Below are 21,178 nucleotides of genomic sequence, written 5' to 3' on the forward strand. Positions count from 1 at the left end.
GGACAAGATTTTTAATAACACAGAAAATTACCTGTACTCCTCCATCCTTTTTTTTTCTTATTTTAGTTCTAATCACACACTTAAACATATTTTTACTATTATCACTTGATCATTTCTTCACTTCTATTTAATCATCTATGTGTCACCCTAAGCTTAAAGTGTTATTCTCTATAATGACATGTTCATGTAATTTCCATCAAGCTCAAAAACAATTTAATATACATATTAAGGGAGAGAGTAAAATATCAAAGTAAAAAATTCCTCCCTGGTGTCCTCTTCTATATTTGAGTTTGCATCATTGAACACTGTAATTAAAGTTGCCAAACGACTTTCCTTTTTATCATGTTTCAGGTTAAACAGAACATCATAAAAAATTTTCCAGTGGGTTCAAGCTTTCCATTTACATAATGGAACATTTTTTCAGAGAAGATTGGAAATTAGTTTGATGTAAAGATTTTTTTCCATGAAGGAACACATGAAAAAAATCAATATATTTTATTTTAAAATAATAAACAACCTATTGATATTTGAACTGGATTTTATATGTGTAGGAATTATTTGATAGACAAAGGAAACCTTTACCAATAAGGGTGTTAAAATTTAAGTTTAAAGAACATTTGACAGTATTTGGGAAATTAAATCTGGAAAAGAACATTAAAAATGATTACTATAGTAAAAGTTTTATTCTCCCACAAATATTTGTATAATATTAATAATGTACATATTTAATAAAAATTTTATATTTAAAAGCATCTATATAAGTTTTAGGGAGGAAATATTCTTAACCCTATTATTTCTCTCTCTGATAAAGAAATTGCATTTTCCTCTGAATAAATTATTGTTTATTCTTTCTTAATCTCCTTAATGATGACAAAACTCAAATAATTTAATGAGCTAATGCTTAACTAGATAAATATAGATGGTAATAGACAGAAGACAAATGAATAAGTAAAATCAATTATTATAGATAGTGAAAGAAAGTTTTATTTTGAAACAACTGTAAAAATCATATTTACCTCTACTAAATCTCAACTAAGCTAAAGAAATAATAGGTTGAACTTTTTAGTACTTAAATTTGCATTATAATGTTAAAATGTAATTGTAAAAGCCTAAATAACACAGAAAGTTTTGTGACATCAGCATGTTCATTGGATGCTCATCAAGAACTAAATGATGAAATTATTTTCTCAATTTGTACATTTGGGATTTTATCACTTCTTACCTGAGTTCTTGGAGGCGTTTGTGCTCTTGCCACCATACTTTCGTATGTTGCTTTAATAGCCTTTGGTCTTTAGATGTCTTTGAAGTCTGCTCTGTTTTTTTAATCTAGTTTCAAAGGAATAAAAGAGAATGAAAGGCCAACTTTTTTTTAAAATGTGTCTTTTACAAAGAAATATTTTCAAAATTTGACTTTTAAGAACATAGTAGCAACATTTTAAAATGTTACATATATTTCATACTTATTCTCCCCACATTTGCTCTAGAGTGAGCCATGTTTTCCTTTGAAAATAAGTAGAAAATATCTCTTCATTCTCAATTCATGCCAGTGTATTTTTCAATCTGAGCACACCTAAAAGAGGCACTATCTTGATTAAAATGGGAAGTAGCTGGTCTTAAATCCTGCTCAGTATAGGAAGTGATGCTTTTATACAATTTAGGAAAAAGATAAAATAATGCTATTCTCCACCCTGTTCCCAAACACATGAAGATTAAAATATTCTTGAGCATATAGAAAATATCTTAATCATTGTATAAATGGCCCTTAGGAGTCAGTGAAACTAATTCTCTGGTTAAAGTTACCTAATAATATTTGGGCCTTGGTTTCCTAATTAGTAAAATAAGAGAGTAAAATTATATCATCTTTAAGTTTTTTCCCTTAATTAAAAATATTATACTTTTCCAAGAATATTATAAAATAGCATAAATTAATCAGAAAAAGGTTATAGATTTTCAATAAAGAAACAACAAAAACAGAAGTTTGGAAAACACAAAATAAATCTCGGAATTAAATACCATCTCTTTCCTGCGTCCCTTCTTTTAAAAGGCCATATAGGGGGCAGCTGGGTAGCTCAGTGTACTGAGAGCTAGGCCTAGAGACGGGAGGTCCTAGGTTCAAATCTGACCTCAGACACTTCCCAGCTGTGTGACCCTGGGCAAGTCACTTGACCCCCATTGCCTAGCCCTTACCACTCTTCTGCCTTGGAGCCAATACACAGTATTGACTCCAAGACAGAAGATAAGGGTTTAAAAAAAAAAAAGGCCATATAATCAGTGTTCTACCAAGTATCAATTACATTCATATACTTCTACAGTGATAATTTTTCATTTTACAAAACAAATCAGTATTTGAAATAAGTACATTTATATATGTAAGGAAAATTTATTCAGCCCCTATGTGCCAGGCCATATGTTAAATAACAGGGATACATGGGCAGAAAATTCATTAGCCCCTGCTCTCAAAAAGCTTTTGAGATTTCATAAAATCATATATTTAGAGCTATCAGGGCCCTCAAAGGTCATCTGGTACAGACTTTACACAGAAGGAAACTGGGGTCCAAGGCAAATAAGTGACTTGCTTAAGAAAGAGCCATAATATTACAGATTTAGAGTTTAAAGAGACATTTGTGGTTAGGTGGACCACCTTATTCACTTTACTGATGAGGAGCTGAGACCCAAAGAGGTAAATTGTCCAGTGTTGCTCAAATAGTAAGTGTGTAGTTGAACTTGAATTTGAATCCTTGTCCTTTAGTTATAGATACAGTGTTCTTTCCACTACATCACAAAACTTCTACTATGTTCCTGACTTGCAAATTTTTTGTTTAAGGATCTCCAATGAAGAGGAATCCGCTACCTCTCATTCTATTTTTGGATAGCTCTAAGAAACTCTTGGGTAGTTTTTCCTTACAAGTTTTCCCTTGTAATGTTCACCATTACTCCTAGTTCTATCCTCTGGGCCATACAGAACAATAATTAATGTTCTATTCTAGTATAGAAGCTTCCATAAATCAACATTGAAGATATAGAAGCATCAAAAAGATAGCTCTGAGGAGGGAATAATTTAATGTAGGTTACTTTTACTGACATGCACAGATAAAATCACAAATTGCCTTGACCTCAAGTTTACCTGCTTTCTGCCCTGATATGGATTCAAAATTAAGGGTAAATGATTACAAAATAGCAGTCTCTTTTAAGAAAAAAAAATGCTTTATAAAACTTTTCTTCTTTTTTCAACCCCAAACATAGCATTACCTCCCCTTGCCAGAAGAGATGATTCAATCTTCTACTTCCTCAAGACTAAGGTTATCCCATAAAAATTCTTTTAATTTCCTTCTTTTGGTCCTCAAAAATTCTTAACATCATCGATCTATTCTCCATTCCTGTCTCAGAAAAAGCATCCCTATACTATGCTGTGACAAAGCCCATTTGTGTATTAATCTCTTCCCTTCTTCCTGCCACCCTAACCAGGACTTTATTCCTACAGTTCTCCTGTCTCAAAGATCTTTCATATGTCTCGGTTTTAAACTACTTTTCTTAAGAGTCTTGGATTCGGAATGAGAGGATTCAGATTCAGAGTCTGGCTTTAATATATACTATATGTATATATTTTACAAGTTACTTAACCTCCCGAAGTTTGCTTCATTATCTATAAAATGAGACATGTCAATAAAATAACACTTAAGGTTCTGTTCAATTCTACATCTATGACATGATCAAATGCATTCTATTCTTTAAAAAAATTTACCTTAGACTTTTACTCCATCCTGCTTCTATCCCATTCTGACAATATTTGTAAAATCTTTAGAGAAGTGTCTGGCACTAGAAGGCCCTATGTAAATGCTCATTTCTTTCACCCTTTTCCTTCCCCTCCTCTTCACTATCCAAAGGTGTGAAGTAGTAGTCTACACTTAATGTAATCACTTACCTTCCACGAACTGCACTTTCATTTCCTTGCAATTTGGCTTCCCTGTCCCCATCACTATGGCTGAGACTGTTGCCTTAAGGACTACCCTTCTAACACCAACTCCAATGGCTTTTTTCAGACCCCCTTCTCTTGTCCTTATCTGTAGCACTGGGTACTATTACATTCCCTGCTGCTGGAATTATCTCTTCCCTCAGTTTCCTCTAACAAATATTGTTCTATCTTCTTCATTGGTTCCTCTTCCTAATTATTTTTCAAACTTCTATTTTCAGTCCTTTTCTTTTCTCTCCTGCCATTATCTCATTCAGTTTCCATAGTGTTAACTATCCCCTGGAGGCAGACGTCCATTATCTCTTTACTTCTAAGATCCTTGTTCCCAAGGTCCTATTCCTGCACTTTTCCTCACATATACTGTCTCCTTTGGCAAATTCAGTCACTAATATGGCTTTGGCCACATTTTCGATGTTTGTTTAATTTAGATGTCATCATTACTACTATTGATAACTGAAACTTTTTTTCTTCCAACTATGTTCACAGATATGTTAATGTAAGCAGAAATGGTCTTGAGCTTCCAAAATTTTGAAACCTTTTAAAAAAATTATCATTAAAAAATTATCTTAGGAGGGCATCTAGGTGACTCAGTGGAGATGGAAAGCAACTGGAGACAGGAGATCCTGAGTTCAAATTTGACCTTCTGGCCTCAGATACTAACTAGCTATGTGACACTGAGCAAGTCACTTAACCTCAGTTGCCTAGCCCATACCTCTTTTCTGCCTTGGAATTGATACTTAGTAACAATTCTAAGAGAAGGTAAGGGTTTTTTTTTAAAAAAATAAAATAAAATAATGAATAAATAAAATTATCTCATTAGCTGTGTGATCCCAGGCAAGTCACTTAACTCCAATTGCATAGCCCTTACCACTCTTCTGCCTTGGAAATGATACTTAATATCAGGAGATAGAAGATGATGCTTTTTGTTGTTGGGTTTGTTGTGGGGTTTTTTAATTATCTAAGGGGCCTAGAAAAAATATTAGATGCTTAACTATGCAATACTGGATAAACCCAGGCTAAAGTCAAACATACCATTACCTTACTTATGTAAGCATGAGTTACTAGATCATGATTGCCCACTTTTAAAAGGAATTAATGCCAGAAAAAATAAGTTATTTTGTAACAAAGTCAAGGAAAGAAGAATATTAGTCAAGTTGTTGAAAATCATATTCCTTTTTATGTCATATTTACATTTAGCCTCAAAGTTGAAATGTACAATGCACTGCCAGATGTGACTTTTTTCAAACTTTCTGTCTGCATCATTTTTTGTCAGTAAGTATATAAACATGTGTCAGTTGAATAAAAGTTTGATGGTAGGAATTACTGGTTACACATTGTAGCTCACAGAAATTTCTCCTGTATATTTGATTCTTACAACCACTATAAGAGGTAGAAACTAGTATGAAATTCAGTAAAGAGGGATAGCTAGCTACCACAGTAGACAGAGCACCAGGTCTGGAGTTGGGTTCAAATATAGCCTCAGACACTTCCTAGCAGGGTCACTCTGGGCAAGACATTTAACCCCAATTGCCTAGCTTTTACCACTCTTATGCCTTAGAATCAATGCTTAGTATTGCTCTCCTAGGAGAGAGGGGAAGGAAGGATGGAAGGGAGGAAGGAAGGGAGGAAGGAAGGGAGGAAGGAAGGAAGGAAGGAAGGAAGGAAGGAAGGAAGGAAGGAAGGAAGGAAGGAAGGAAGGAAGGAAGGAAGGAAGGAAGAAAGGAAGGAAGGAAGGAAGGAAGGAAGGAAGGAAGGAAGGAAGGAAGGAAGGAAGGAAGGAAGGAAGGAAGGAAGGAAGGAAGGAAGGAAGGAAGGAAGGAAGGAAGGAAGGAAGGAAGGGAGGAAGGAGGGAAGGGAGGAAGGAGGGAAGGAAGGAAGGAAGGAAGGAAGGAAGGAAGGAAGGAAGGAAGGAAGGAAGGAAGGAAGGAAGGAAGGAAGGAAGGGAGGAAGGAAGGAAGGGAGGAAGGAGGGAAGGAAGGAAGGAAGGAAGGAAGGAAGGAAGGAAGGAAGGAAGGAAGGAAGGAAGGAAGGAAGGAAGGAAGGAAGGAAGGAAGGAAGGAAGGAAGGAAGGAAGGAAGGAAGGAAGGAAGGAGGGAAGGGAGGAAGGAAGGAAGGAAGGAAGGAAGGAAGGAAGGAAGGAAGGAAGGAAGGAAGGAAGGAAGGAAGGAAGGAAGGAAGGAAGGAAGGAAGGAAGGAAGGAAGGAAGGAAGGAAGGAAGAATTTTACTAAAGAAAATATACTTCCCAAATGATAGAAACTACCCCCAAAACAAAAATTCTGCTTACTAGCTGAAAAACCCTAAAAATAAAACTGTATAGAATTTCAAAATATCAGACCCTACTATCACCTATTTGAATAGGTAGTATATACTGGTGGGAAAAGCATTAAACTTGGAGTTGAAAGACTGGGGTGGCCCAGTTGATAAAGAGCCAGACCTGGAGTGATGAAAACTTGAGTTCAGGCCTGGTCTCAGATACTTAGTAGCTCTGTGACCCAGGACAAGCCACTTAACCACTGTATGCTTCAGTGTCCTCACCTGTAAAGGGGGGACAATAGCACCTACCTCCTAGAGTAGTTATGAGGATCAAATGAGATAATATTTGTACAGTACTTTTAGCTGAGCATCTGACACATAATAGATCTTTAATAAATATTTGTTTCCTTCCTTCCTGCTATTTGACCATAGGCAAATCACTGAATTTCTGAGAACCTGTCTTTCCTAATCTGCATTGTGAGAATGATAACTGACACCAAAGTGCTATGTAAATGTGAGCTGTTACTATAGAAATTCCTACAATAGACTACAAGGCTCCATCTATTTGTAAATGGTCTACAATCATCAGAGCTTGACTAAGACAAATAGAACATTCAAATTGCTTTGACATATTTGATCTCTGTTTTACATACATAAAAATGACTCTGCACTTGTAAAAGTGATGGATACATTTCTCTGCTATAAAATCAATACTGCTGCCTATGGGAAAAGAATGAGGTCAATTAAGTAGATTGTAAAAGTCAATATAAATCTCTAATTTTTCATTAGTTACTTCTACTCTCTACTGCTTAACATTTTGCTTTTTGCCAACTTTCTGATTTCTTCTGTTCCCATCCTTAGACAAAAATTATAGGAAAAATATAATCTATAATTAACTAGGATCATAGACTTAAAGACTGAAGGGATCCAGAGACAAGAATCCAACCATGACATTTTACAGATTAGGAAACTGAAGCACATGGCTATTAAGTGATTTGCACATGTTTACCTAGCTAGTAAGATTCCACAGCAGGTTTTGAATTCAGGCCTTGCAGTATTCAAGTCAAATATTCTAGCCACTAACTAAAAGATTTAATGTAGTTCTCTTTATCAAGAACAGACTAAAGACAAAGTATTTTTACTGGGTAAGCTGCCCCAAGAAATTACTACTGTCTTTAAGGTGAAAAGTAATTTATGCTAAATTACAGTGAACTTCCACATTTAAATATAATTTGAAATTGGATGTGTTATTATAATATATAGAGACTGTCTATGTATGTAGATAAATTAATAAAAAATGAGTACATCTTTTTTTGTGAAACTCCAGCATAGTTCAGACTCCTTGTGAATTTTGTAAAAAACAAAATGTTTAGTGGATAGTGAGCTAATCTCAAAGCCAAAAAGATGTGGATTCAAGTTCTACTTCTGCCATATATTCTGTGACCCTACACAAGTCACTTAACCTCTAAGTCCTCAAGGAAACCTGTAGGTCTACTATTAAATTACAAAGAAGGTGCCAACCTGCAGTGGTAGAGTTTCCTGGGCTGGGGTTTCCCTAAACCATTGAAATCACAGGTTCAGTTCCTCTCTAAAGTGATTTTCATATCATCACCATAAATATCTTTTTTTTTTAAAACATTATTTTATCTGGTCATTTTCATACATTATTCACTGGAAACAAAGATCATTTTCTTTTCCTCCCCTCCCCCCCCTACCTTTCCCTCTCCCATAGCCGACGCATGATTCCACTGGTTATCACATGTGTTCTTGACTCGAACCCATTTCCCTGTTGTTGGAATTTGCATTATAGTGTTCATTTAGAGTCTCTCCTCAGTCTTATCTCCTCCAACCCTGTAGTCAAGCAGTTGCTTTCATCGGTGTTTTTACTCCCACAGTTTATCCTCTGCTTGTGGGTAGTATTTTTTTTAGATCCCTACAGATTGTTCAAGGAAATTGCATTGATACTAATGGAGAAGTCCATCACCTTCGATTGTACCACAATGTATCAGTCTCTGTGTACAATGTTTTCCTGGTTCTGCTCCTTTCGCTCTGCATCACTTCCTGGAGGTTGTTCCAGTCTCCATGAAATTCCTCCACTTTATTATTCCTTTTAGCACAATAGTATTCCATCACCAACATATACCACAATTTGTTCAGCCATTCTCCAATTGAAGGGCATCCCCTCATTTTCCAATTTTTGGCCACCACAAAGAGCGCAGCTATGAATATTTTTGTACAAGTCTTTTTGTCCATTTTCTCTTTGGGGTACAAGCCCAGCAGTGCTATGGCTGGATCAAAGGGCAGACAGTCTTTTATCGCCCTTTGGGCATAGTTCCAAATTGCCCTCCAGAATGGTTGGATCAATTCACAACTCCACCAGCAAAGCATTAATGTCCCTACTTTGCCACATCCCCTCCAGCATTCATTACTTTCCATAGCTGTCATGTTAGCCAATCTGCTAGGTGTGAGGTGATACCTCAGAGTTGTTTTGATTTGCATCTCTCTGATTATAAGAGATGTAGAGCACTTTTTCATGTGCTTATTAATAATTTTGATTTCTTTGGCTAAGAACTGCCTGTTCATGTCCCTTGCCCATTTGTCAATTGGAGAATGGCTTGATTTTTTGTACAATTGATTTAGTTCTTTATAAATTTGAGTAATTAAACCTTTGTCAGAGGTTTTTATGAAGATTGTTTCCCAATTTGTTGCTACCCTTCTGATTTTGGTTACATTGGTTTTATTTGTACAAAAACTTTTTAATTTGATGTAATCCAGATTATTTATTTTGCATTTTGTAACTCTTTCTAATTCTTGCTTGGTTTTGAAGTATTTCCCTTCCCAAAGGTCTGACATGTATACTATTCTGTGTTCGCCTAATTTTCTTATAGTTTCCTTCTTTATGTTCAAGTCATTCACCCATTTTGAATTTATCTTGGTGTAGGGTGTGAGGTGTTAATCTAAGCCTAATCTTTCCCACACTGTCCTCCAATTTTCCCAGCAGTTTTTATGAAATAGTGGATTTTTGTCCCAAAAGCTGGGATCTTTGGGTTTGTCATATACTGTCTTGCTGAGGTTGCTTGCTCCCAGTCTATTCCACTGATCCTCCTTTCTGTCTCTTAGCCAGTACCAAATTGTTTTGATGACCGCTGATTTGTAATATAGTCTGAGATCTGGGACTGCAAGACCCCCTTCCTTTGTATTTTTTTTTCATTATTTCCCTGGATATCCTTGATCTTTTGTTCTTCCAAATGAACTTTGTTATGGTTTTTTTCTAAATCAGTAAAAAAAATTTTTGGAAGTTCCATGGGTATGGCACTAAATAGATAGATGAGTTTGGGTAGGATGGTCATTTTTATTATATTGGCTCATCCTACCCATGAGCAGTTAATATTCTTCCAATTGTTCAAGCCTAGTTTTAGTTGTGTGGAAAGTGTTTTGTAGTTGTGTTCATATAGATCCTGTGTTTGTCTCGGGAGATAGATTCCTAAGTATTTAATTTTGTCTAGGATAATTTTGAATGGGATTTCTCTTTCTAGTTCTTGCTGCTGAGCTGTGTTGGAATTATATAGAAATGCTGATGACTTATGTGGGTTTATTTTGTATCCTGCAACTTTGCTAAAGTTGTTGATTATTTCAATTAGCTTTTTGGTTGAATCTCTAGGATTCTTTAAGTAGACCATCATGTCATCTGCAAAGAGCAATAATTTGGTCTCCTCCTTGCCTATTTTAATGCCTTCAATTTCTTTTTCTTCTCTAATTGCTATTGCTAGTGTTTCTAATACAATGTCAAATAATAGAGGTGATAATGGGCATCCTTGTTTCACTCCTGATCTTAATGGGAATGGATTTAGTTTATCCCCATTGCAGATGATATTAGCTGATGGTTTTAGATATATACTGTTTATTATTTTTAGGAATGACCCTTCTATTCCTATGCTTTCTAGTGTTTTTAGTAGAAATGGATGTTGTATTTTATCAAAGGCTTTTTCTGCATCTATTGAGATAATCATGTGGTTCTTGTTGGTTTGCTTGTTGATGTGGTCAATTATGTGGATAGTTTTCCTAATGTTGAACCAGCCCTGCATCCCTGGTATAAATCCTACTTGATCATGGTGGATGACCCTTCTAATCACTTGCTGGAGTCTTTTTGCTAGTATCCTATTTAAGATTTTTGCATCTATATTCATTAGGGAGATTGGTCTATAATTTTCTTTCTCTGTTTTTGGCCTGCCTGGCTTTGGAATCAGTACCATGCTTGTGTCATAAAAGGAGTTTGGTAGAACTCCCTCTTTGCTTATTATGTCAAATAGTTTGTATAGTATTGGGATTAACTGTTCTCTGAATGTTTGATAGAATTCACTGGTGAATCCATCAGGCCCTTGGGATTTTTTCTTAGGAAGTTCTTTGATGGCCTGTTGGATTTCTTTTTCTGATATGGGATTATTTAAGAAAACTATTTCTTCTTCTGTTAGTCTAGGCAATTTATATTTTTGTAAATATTCATCCATATCACCTAGGTTGGTATATTTATTGCCATATAGTTGGGCAAAGTAGTTTTTAATGATTGCCTTAATTTCCTCTTCATTGGAGGTGAGATCCCCTTTTCATCCTTGATGCTGTTAATTTGCCTTTCTTCTTTCCTTTTTTTAATTAGATTGACCAGTACTTTGTCTATTTTGTCTGTTTTTTCAAAGTACCAGCTTCTAGTCTTGTTTATTAGCTTAGTAGTTCTGTCACTTTCTATTTTATTAATTTCTCCCTTAATTTTTAGGATCTCTAGTATGGTTTTCTTCTGGGGGTTTTTAATTTGTTCATTCTCAAGTTTTTTGATTTGCATTTCCAATTCCTTGGTCTCTCTCCTCCCTAATTTGTTAATATATGCACTCAGGGATATGAATTTTCCTCTAAGTACTGCCTTGGCTGCATCCCATAAGGTTTGAAAGGATATTTCACCATTGTCATTTTCTTCAATGAAATTGTTAATTGTTTCTATGATTTCTTCTCTAACTATCCGATTTTGGAGTATCATGTTATTTAATTTCCAATTAATTTTTGATTTGGGTCTCCATGTACCCTTGCTGATCAATATTTTAATTGCCTTGTGATCTGAAAAGGCTGCAGTTATTATTTCTGCTTTTCTGCATTTGAGTGCCATGTTTCTATGACCTAGTGTATGATCTATTTTTGTGAATGTGCCATGTGGTGCTGAAAAGAAGGTGTATTCTTTTTTGTCCCTATTTATTTTTCTCCATATGTCTATTAACTCTAATTTTTCTAAGATTTAATTCACCTCTTTTACCTCTTTCTTGTTTATTTTTTGGTTTGATTTATCTAAATTTGATAGTGGTTGGTTCAAGTCTCCCACTAATATGGTTTTACTGTCTATTTCCTCCATCAATTCTCCTAGTTTCTCTATTAAAAATTTGGATGCTATACCATTTGGTGCATACATGTTGATTAGTGATATTTCCTCATTGTCTATACTCCCTTTTAGCACAATATATTTACCTTCCCTATCCCTTTTGATCAGGTCTATTTGTGCTTTGGCTTTGTCAGATATCATGATTGCAACTCCTGCCTTCTTTCTATCAGTTGAGGCCCAAAAGGTCTTACTCCAACCTTTAATTCTAACCTTGTGAGTATCAACCTGCCTCATATGTGTTTCTTGAAGACAACATATGGTAGGGTTTTGGGTTCTAATCCAATCTGCTATTTGTCTACGTTTTATGAGTGAGTTCATCCCATTCACGTTCAAAGTTATGATTGTCATTTGTGGATTCGCTGGCATTTTGATATCTTCCCCTAGTTCTGACCTTTCTTCTTTAGCTTTCTCCTTTTGAACCAGTGATTTACTTTAGGTCAGTCCCCCTAGTCCCCTCCCTTGAGATGCTTCCCTTTCTAGCCCCTCCCTTTTTATGCTCCCTTCCCCTTCCCCCTCTCCTTCCCTCCCTTTTTGTACTCCCTCCCCACCATAAATATCTTAACAGAACACATGCATCCATCTTTGACTGCCAATATGAAGACTATATGTAACTCTTCTAGATGAAATCTTTAAAGCAGACAGGAGACTATAAACACCAACAGCCCTCACCATAAGAGCTGGCTTAAGGTATATTAGTCTATGATTAAGGAGCTGCTTGCAGTAAAATATGAAATGCATTGTCTACTCCTTAAAGTACTTCATAAAAAAAATGTATGCATACAAAACCTTGCTTTATGACATACACATCCAAATGAAAAGCACATAGAAATGTAAGTGGAATTCCAAGGCTGAAAAAAATCCACCACTATGGCTAGAAGTGTCCACTCTACATTCTCACTTGCATTTTTAAAAAACCCTTACCTTCTGCCTTAAAATAGGTTCTAAAGCAGAAGGGCAGTAAGGGCTATGTAATGGAGTTAAGTGATTTGGTCAGGGTCACACAGCTAGGAAGTGTCTGAGGTCATATTTGAACCCAGAACTTCCCATCTCTAGGTCTAGCTCTCTATCCACTGATCCCCCTGGCTGCCCCCTACTCTCAATTTCAAAGTTTGCCTATATGTCCCATTTTAATTAATTTTTTCCTGTTCTGTTTTTGCAAAACAAGCAGCTTATTCTCTTTGCTTGGTGAGATAACCTAGTTGTAAGAGTATTTCTTCTCCTCATCTTCCCCCTTCTCCTTTTCCTCCTACTATTAGAAATTTATGTAGCACTTTGCAGTTTACAGAACACTTCATAAAGATGCTCTCATTTGACTCTAGGACATAAAATCCCATTTTAACCAGTTTCCTAGTTTCCAAATTAAGGATTTAGCTAGGACATTTTCACCCTGCCTCATTATAATTTCAAACCGCTTAAGTAGATGCCTCTCATGAGAATAAATATTGCCGATTAAATGGTCACACAATTACAGGTAAAGTGTATAGCAAATTCTCAAATCAACTGATTTACAAATTACTAAAAAACTGAATTTTACTTCATTCCTCTTAGTTTCTATGCAAAAAATGAGGCTGCTAAAATTCAAACTGTTAAATATTTATTGAATACTATGAGCTTCATTGAACATAAGGAAGCCAATTGTTCTTCTAGTCAAGGAGCATATATTTATGATATGAATGCTCAGAATAATCTCACCAATTTTACAGAAACTAAATTGATGTTCACTTGTGATTTTCAGGACTTTGGTTTTGAATGACTGTAGAGCATAAGACTCTCATCTTTAAACTGTTGGCAAGTATTCCAAATATCTGCAAGTACTAGTTAACTGGCATTGGGACCTGATTAATCAATTAGTCAATAAGCATTTATTAGGTGCCTATCACATTTCAGGCATTTTACTGTACTAAGGATACAAAGAAAAGATTAGCTACAAAGTGTTAAGACCAGAAGCCAGGGGAAGGCAGCAAGGCACAATAACATGTAGTAAAAAGACAAGAGGTCTCAATCTGAGCGAACCTAACTGAAAGAGGGAGCCCAAAAGTGCTGTGGAACCAAAATCAATATCCAGGGTTTTAAGACAAATAAGAAAAGAATGGCAAAATAAAGATGTCAGAAAAAGTAGGATAGGGACAACATCTGGAGGCCCACACTAAGAAGGGGAAGCCCAGAGCCAGGACTATAATCTTAAGTATATAGTACCAGTCAGAAGGTAGAGATCCTGAGAATCAGAGGGCATGAGCAATTTTTGAGCATGCAGGCAATAGAGTATTCAGGCAAGGATCAGAGTCCTACTGTCCAACCTGATTTGAATAATAATACATGTGTAGCCCAAATTGAATTGCTTGTCAGCTCCAGGAGTGGGGAAGGAAGAAGAGAGGGAGACAATATGGATTATATAACTTCATAAAGTTTATCTGGAACTGTGTTATTAAAATTAAAAAATAAACTAAAATCCAAATTGAGCATAGATGCTAAACTCTAGACAAAATGAATTGCTTTCTGCTTTCTCCTTGCCTGGTCCTCCCCAGTCCTTAACAACTTTCTGCCTCACACCTCACATAGCACTTTGTTTTACATCTCTCTGAGGCACTTATCACATAATATATTTGTGTATTTGTCTTAGAATCTGGGAAAGCACTTAGGCCAAAGGGTACAGGAACCAAATCTTTTCTAAACTTGGCAACTCTCCCCTGTCCCACAGTCTAGTCAAATGCTTCCAATACTGTAGGCTCTTAAGTGTTGATTGATTGTTCATACAACCTAAGGAAAACCTGCACTTTTGTCGCTTGCAAAAATGCTAACAAAGGCAGGAATCTATAACAAAGATCATAGGGCAGAAATCTATTACAAAGCTCATGGGCCCCACCTGGCCCCTTTCAGTCTTGTTTTTGAGTTGATTGGAATGACAACTAGAGGCATGATGGGTTAAAAGGAGTCCCTTCACCATAATTCCCATTCATGACTTTGAAGTTCACCAAGTGGAGTCTACAGGATAATATGAAGGGATTCTTGGTCAATGATTCAGGAATATGATAAGAATGAAAAGCAATTTTGAAACATAACTCAGATAAAAGGTTAGACTTAGATTAGGCAGCAACAGAATAAAAAGAGTTCAAAAAACAGACTTAAACTACGCCTAAGGGCTTCACTAGCTAGCTGAAATGGTGAGATTGGCTGACTAGTCAGTTTCTTTTATTTGGGGGTCCTGGCAGTTTACACATATGTGAAACTCATTTGCACTGAGAAAAGCAGTTGTATAAATAATTCTAAACAGCATATTTTGCAAAAAGAATGTCTATTCAAGCGTGTGGTGCTAAAGGATTGACTAAATGTTTCTTGCATGCATTGTGCAGGCCTCCACCTCATACTTACCTTTTCTAAGTGAAGTTTATAACCATAGGAGACATTTTAAAGAGGTTAATCCACAATGTAAATTATTATCCATTTGTGGCTGCCCAGGAGTTGGCCAGCACTTATTTGCCCTTTAAATTTTTTCCAGCAAAAGGTCTAAAGTGTCAAAGACCTTAAAATACCTGCTTTGTATAATTAAAATCAAATTGACTATATTTCCAAGGGGAAGAAAACCAGTGTAATTATTTGGAATCTTAAAAATAATGAAAAAAAAACAAAAGAGTTTTCTAGCACTTTTATGACAAAATAGTAAAACATTTCTATGTGGGAGACTTTTAAAAGGATGATTATGTTCTCTGATTAACAAATTTTTCCAAGTAAAAAGTGTGCCTTACCTTTAACTGTATAGAAGCAGACTCTAGTTTTTTTGCTTCAGTAATTGCATGTAATTGCTGGTAGTCTACTGCTTTATACTTGCAACCACTCAATCCATTTTTCAGCCGCACTACAAGACTGTCTATTTTTTACCAAAAACATAAAACATTATTAGTTGTTATGAAATAATTTACATTATTGGAAACTAATTTAAATCTATATTTGCACTTTGACAAGTCATATTTTTATGAAAGAATCACTTGCTGGAAAAATACTAGTCACAATACCTTACATAGACAATCATTTTAACATTTAGAACTAATAATTAAAGAAATGCAATATTACCATTACATTTCTTGAATGAAATTACTTATAATCAACACTAAATGTACAATTATGGAATTCCTCAGTTTAAATCAGGTTAACTTTTAAAATATATTTTTGCTGATAAAATTTATGTTTCTATTACCCACATTTAACAGCATATTTCTTCCCTTTCTCTTAACTTAGGTTTTAGAGAATTTGGCAAATTCTAGAGCAAGGTAAAAAGTATGTTCACAGTTAAGTCAAATTCTTCTGTTGCAAAGCTGGTCTGAAATAAATAGGAAAACTATTTAAGCATTGCATTGTTGTTCTTTTGTTGTTCAGTTGTATCTAACTCTTTATAACCTCATCAACCATACTTGTCCACAAGATTTTCTTGGCAAAGATACTAGAGAGGTTCATCATTTTTTTTCTCCAGTGGATTAAGGCAAATAAAAGTTAAGTGACTTGCCCAGGGTCACGCCGCTATTAAGTGTCAGAAGTCATATTTGAACTCAGATTTATCCTGACTCTAGGCCCAGCTCTCTTCCCAGATAACTAAGCTATCTCCTAAGCATTACATTACTGTGATTCAAATTAAATAAGCAACTATAATTTACAAAATCATAAAAACATTTTTCCCATTTTGACTATTTATTTATTTATTTATGTCTTTTTAAATAACAGTATCATTTCTCAGCATACCCCACTCCTATTCAATCTCCCCCTGTGAAAAAGAAAATTTAGAGCAAAAGGCAACCAATGAAACAAGTTTAATAGCATGTAAAGGATTCACATCTGTATATCTACACTTTTTTAAGAAAAGGGAAATAGGTTTCCTCTATTTTAATTTCTAACATAAAATGAAGTCATCTGAGTAATTTTTTTTATTTTTTAAATTATTTTTCCAAATGTTTTTATTATTCTTAATGTTTACAAAGCCAAACAATAGGGACATTTCCATAGTCAAAGAAAAAGAAGATAGTACCCAAATGAAATTCCAAATCTCCTATATGTTCAACTTACTTTTCTTCATGTCTGTTTAATATATCCTGTCCACAAGTGTCCCAGTCCCGCTCCACATCTCAAAGAATATCATCAGGGAGTCCAACGTGTTCATATAAATTAGATCTTTCATATTTTACCATTCTGTTCACTTTCCAGAATTACTTCTCTGGGCTCTATATAATGTTTTCCTGTTTCTACTCATTTCACTGATCATTATCTCATATGGTTCTTGTCATTTTTTTTAATCAGTCTGTTCATTTTTTTCTTATGGTGCAATAGTATTCCTTCACAAATATACCATCATTTGTTCAGCCATTCCCCAATTGAAGGGCATCCCCTCAGTTTCCAATTGTTTACTGTCACAAAGAGAGCTGCTATAAATATTTTGGAATATATGAATTATTTCCCTTTTTCCCTGACCTCCTTGGGAAACAGACCCAGCAATGGTATTGCTATGTCTAACAGCATACACAATTTATAATTCCAAATTGTTCTCTAAAATGGCTGGATCAGTTCATGGCTCCACCAATAGGACATTAGTGTCCCATTTCTCCACATCCCCTCTAACATTTTCACTCTACTTTTCTGTCATTTTAGACAGTCTGGTGAGTATGAGGTCATATCTTGGAGTTGTTTTGGTTTGCCTTTCTCTAATCAGTAGTATTTTAGAGCATTTTTTCATATATTTATATATAGCTCTAACACCTTCATCGGAAAATTGTCTTTTCATAACTTTGTTTTCAAAACTTGGCTCTCAATCCACTGAGCCATCAACTGACCTTTCTGTTCATAATTTTTGCCAACTTTTCAATTGGGGGAGTGGCTCTTGTTCTTACAAATTTGACTAAGCTCACTCTATATTTTAGTTATGAGACTTCTATCTAAGAAACTGTCTATAAAATTCTTCCAATATAAAATTGGAAAGTTTCTGCTTTTTCTAATTTTGGCAGCATTTATTATATTTGTACAAAAACTTTCCAATTTAATGTATTCAAATCCATTTTATATTTCACAATGTACTCCATCTCTTGCTGACTCATAAATTCGTCACATATCCAGAAATCTGTTAGGTAGCATATTCCCTTTTCTTTTCATTTACTTATGGTATCTCCTTTTACATTTAGATCATTTTGATCTTATCTTAGCAAATGGAGTGAGATATTGGTCTCTACCTAGTTTCTGCCAAACTAGATCCAGTTGTCCTAACAATTTTTTCCCAAATACTGGTCTCTTATCCCAAAAACCTAGGTCTATGGTTTCGTCAAATACCAAATTACCCTAATCTTTTCTTGCTGTTTGTTGTTTATCTATTCTCTTCCACTGATTTCTCTATTTCTTAGCCATTACCAAATAGTTTTGATGACTACTGCTTTATGATACAATTTAAAATTAGGTACTGCTAGACTTTATTTTTTTTTCATTAATTCCTTGATATTCCTGATCTTTTATTTTTTCAAATGGATTTTTTAATTATTATTCCTAACTCAATAACATAGTTTTTGGTCATTTAATTGGGATGGCATTGAATAAGTAGATTAGTTTAGGTAAGATTGTTATTTTAATTATATTGGCTATACACTTTTATGATCAATTACTATTTCTCCAATTATTTAGATCTGAATTTATTTATATTTCATAATTATGTTCATATAATTCCTAGGTTTGTTTTGGCAGGCATTCTCCCAGGTATTTTATTCTATCTCTGGTTATTTTAAATACAGTATCTCTTTCTATCTCTTCTTTCAGGACTTTGTTAGTAAATATATAAAAAATGCTAATGATTTGTATAAATTTATTTTACATCCTGCTACTTTGCTAAAATTATTGATAGTTTCAACTAACTTTTTAGTTGAATTTCTGGGATTTTCCTCATATACCATCATGTCATTAGCATCTAGAGATAGTTATTATGTCCATTCTGATTCCTTCAATTTCTTTTTCATCTCTTACTGCTATTGCTAGCATTTCTAATACTATGTTAATAATATTGGTGATAATGGGCATCCTTGCTGCAGCTAAGAACAGAGAAGGCCTCTGGACCTCCAAAGTCCTTCATCAGTCAGTAATGAAGCTTAGGGTCTGACACCTGTGAAGTCTGTGGCATCCATTTCCTAATTCCCAGCTGTATGCCAGTGGGGGCCCCTTGAGGGAAAGGTGCCACAGTGGAAGTGGCTTCTACTCCTGCTGCTGAGATATCTCTTCCCTGTGCCCTTTGCCTGCTGATTCCAATTGTATCCTCCTGGGTGTAAACTCTAGGGCTCAAAATATTAAGTGAGGTTGTTAATCCTGCCTTCAGGGGCTGTCTCCATTCTTGCCCCAGGGCCCATGGTGGTGGGACTAAAGCCAGAGAAGTTAGAAACCTTCCTCCCTAGTTGTCCCAGCAGTCCAGTTTCACCCTCAACTCCTGTCTGCTTTTGCTGCTTTTAGAATGGACCCTGTGCAATTCATTTTGATTGTTTGCAAGGGTTGTAAGGAGGGTAAGGAAGCTTCATTCCCTATGCCACCATCTTCCCACAATACATCTCCCATATTAAAAAAAAAGAAAAAGAAAAAGAAAACCCCCAGCTATTTCAACTGAATTTAACAAATACTCTCCAACCAGAAAGCTAAATAAATCTTATGGCGATTTTTCCAGACTTTCAAAATGTCATGGATTAATAAACATGCTAATAATGCTTGATAAGATATAACATAAGATAACTATTAGATAGTTATATAGTCAGTGACTAAAAAGTATAGGTTCTTAACCTTTTTTGTTAAAATGGATCGCCTTTGGCAGCTCAGTAATGCCAAAGGATCTCTTCATAGGATAATGTTTTTAAATGTATAAAACGGAACACTTAGGATTACAAAATAACCCAATTATATTGAAATGTGTTTATGTCAAAACTTTTCTAAAAAACCAAGTTTGGGGACCTCAAGCTAACAACTCTTGCTAACAAGCATAATTAGGTAGTTCAGACAAAAATGTGTCATGGCTTTAATAATTTTTTTAAATACTCAAAACTTTCCTTATTTCTGTACATCCTTAGCATTGTCCTTAGATCTTAGAACTTAACAGGTACATGATAAATGTTTGGTGATTGATTGACTGATCCTATATTATTTAAATAAAAAGGGGGGTGGGGGAGGTGGAATGAAAAAGGAATGATTACATAAGTATAAAATGACCTAGGGACTAAAGGACAAGAATAAGTGATTTTTATAAATACTGAAAAGAGTCTCTGCAAGAAAGGTTCCTGGCAAACAAGGTTTTTTAATTCTAGAGATCTGATTATTAATGCTTCATTCAAATATAATATCAATACTGTAGAAAGTGCCATGGAATCAATAAACTGTACTATAAGACACACAAAAACATACCAATGTCAGTTCTCTGAGTTGTAATGAATGGCAGGTCTCCTCTATTCATGTTTCATCTGTCAAGAAAAAAAATTGACAGCAGAAAATGTACAAGTTATCTTAAAGCTTACCAAAATATTTTGATTTATTTGAACATTGTCTACTGTGATTTTGAAAAGTAAAATGATTTTGTCTAGAAGCTCTGACTTTTGATATATCATTATTTAAATTAGCTATTTTTTGTGCCTGAAATTCCCTTCAGTTTTGCCTCTTTGCCTTCCTTAGTCCTGGGCTCTCCTCTCCTGTTCTTTTCTCATAAATGACTTCCTCTGTTTTACTGCTGCCATGACTGAGAAATATTTTATTGTTGAGAAGTTCTATGTGTATTGCCTTGAGCTTTTTGAAGGAAAGGCATCATGTAAATTGAAAAATAAAGTCGGTGGTTAAGTAAAGCTCTACTTCTTTTCCATAATTGAGCACTTTAGTAAATTGATGTCTTTTGAATGAGGCATACTTTGACTCCAGGGCAAATACACCTGGCTACTGGGCTCTTTTTTAATAAAGAGTGCTATTTCTTCATAAATTTGTGTTAATTTACCTATGTTGGACAACTACAGAAAACTCTCAGGCATTTAGAATCATAGACCCATAGCCTGGGTCTTTGCTGTTAAAGCTGAAAGGGTTCTTGGAGATCATTTAGTTTAAATATTTCTTTTGCATATTAAGACACTGAGACCCAGAGAGGTAAAGGGGTTGTCTATAGTCACATAGCGAGTTACTTTGGTGGGGGGGGAGGGAGGAGGGAAAGCCATCTTATGAGTCTGCCTACGTAGCTATTCTTGGCAATATCATAATTCTCCAGTGACAGTTCCCTTCTAGCTATCTGGGATAAGAGCCATAATTTGGTTCCAGCCAGAAAGATTGTGGGCTGCAACAAGTCCTGATGACTGGATTGAGGGGGCAGCTTTTTGTAGATAGGGCAGATCTCCCTTGATTCATAACTGACTTGTTCTATATAATACAAGTCTGTAGACCTTGAAGCACTGACATTAGGAGATTGCTCCCAAGCCCCAAGGAGAAGGAGTCAGAGAATAGATAGGAGTTCTAACATGTGACTTGTTTGGAGAGGAAGGAGTAGGCAAGGCTCAAACACAGG

At 35.2% G+C, this 21,178-nt stretch overlaps 1 protein-coding gene across 9 annotated transcripts in view; it reads right to left on the bottom strand.

Annotated features, from left to right (window-relative positions):
* Positions 1-21,178, bottom strand: part of CCDC148 (coiled-coil domain containing 148) — a 371,756-nt gene that overhangs the window by 259,923 nt on the left and 90,655 nt on the right. For all 9 annotated transcript variants that reach the window (XM_056793901.1, XM_056793902.1, XM_056793897.1 and 6 more), the window contains 3 exons: positions 20,044-20,099; positions 15,390-15,511; positions 1,223-1,326 (listed from right to left, as the gene is read on the bottom strand). In XM_056793901.1, coding sequence (XP_056649879.1) covers positions 1,223-1,326; positions 15,390-15,511; positions 20,044-20,092 — 275 coding nt within the window. In that variant the 5' untranslated portion in view covers positions 20,093-20,099. The remainder of the gene's footprint in view (positions 1-1,222; positions 1,327-15,389; positions 15,512-20,043; positions 20,100-21,178) is intronic.

Source organism: Monodelphis domestica, chromosome 4 (assembly GCF_027887165.1).
Source record: "Monodelphis domestica isolate mMonDom1 chromosome 4, mMonDom1.pri, whole genome shotgun sequence".
NCBI classification, from domain to species: domain Eukaryota; kingdom Metazoa; phylum Chordata; class Mammalia; order Didelphimorphia; family Didelphidae; genus Monodelphis; species Monodelphis domestica.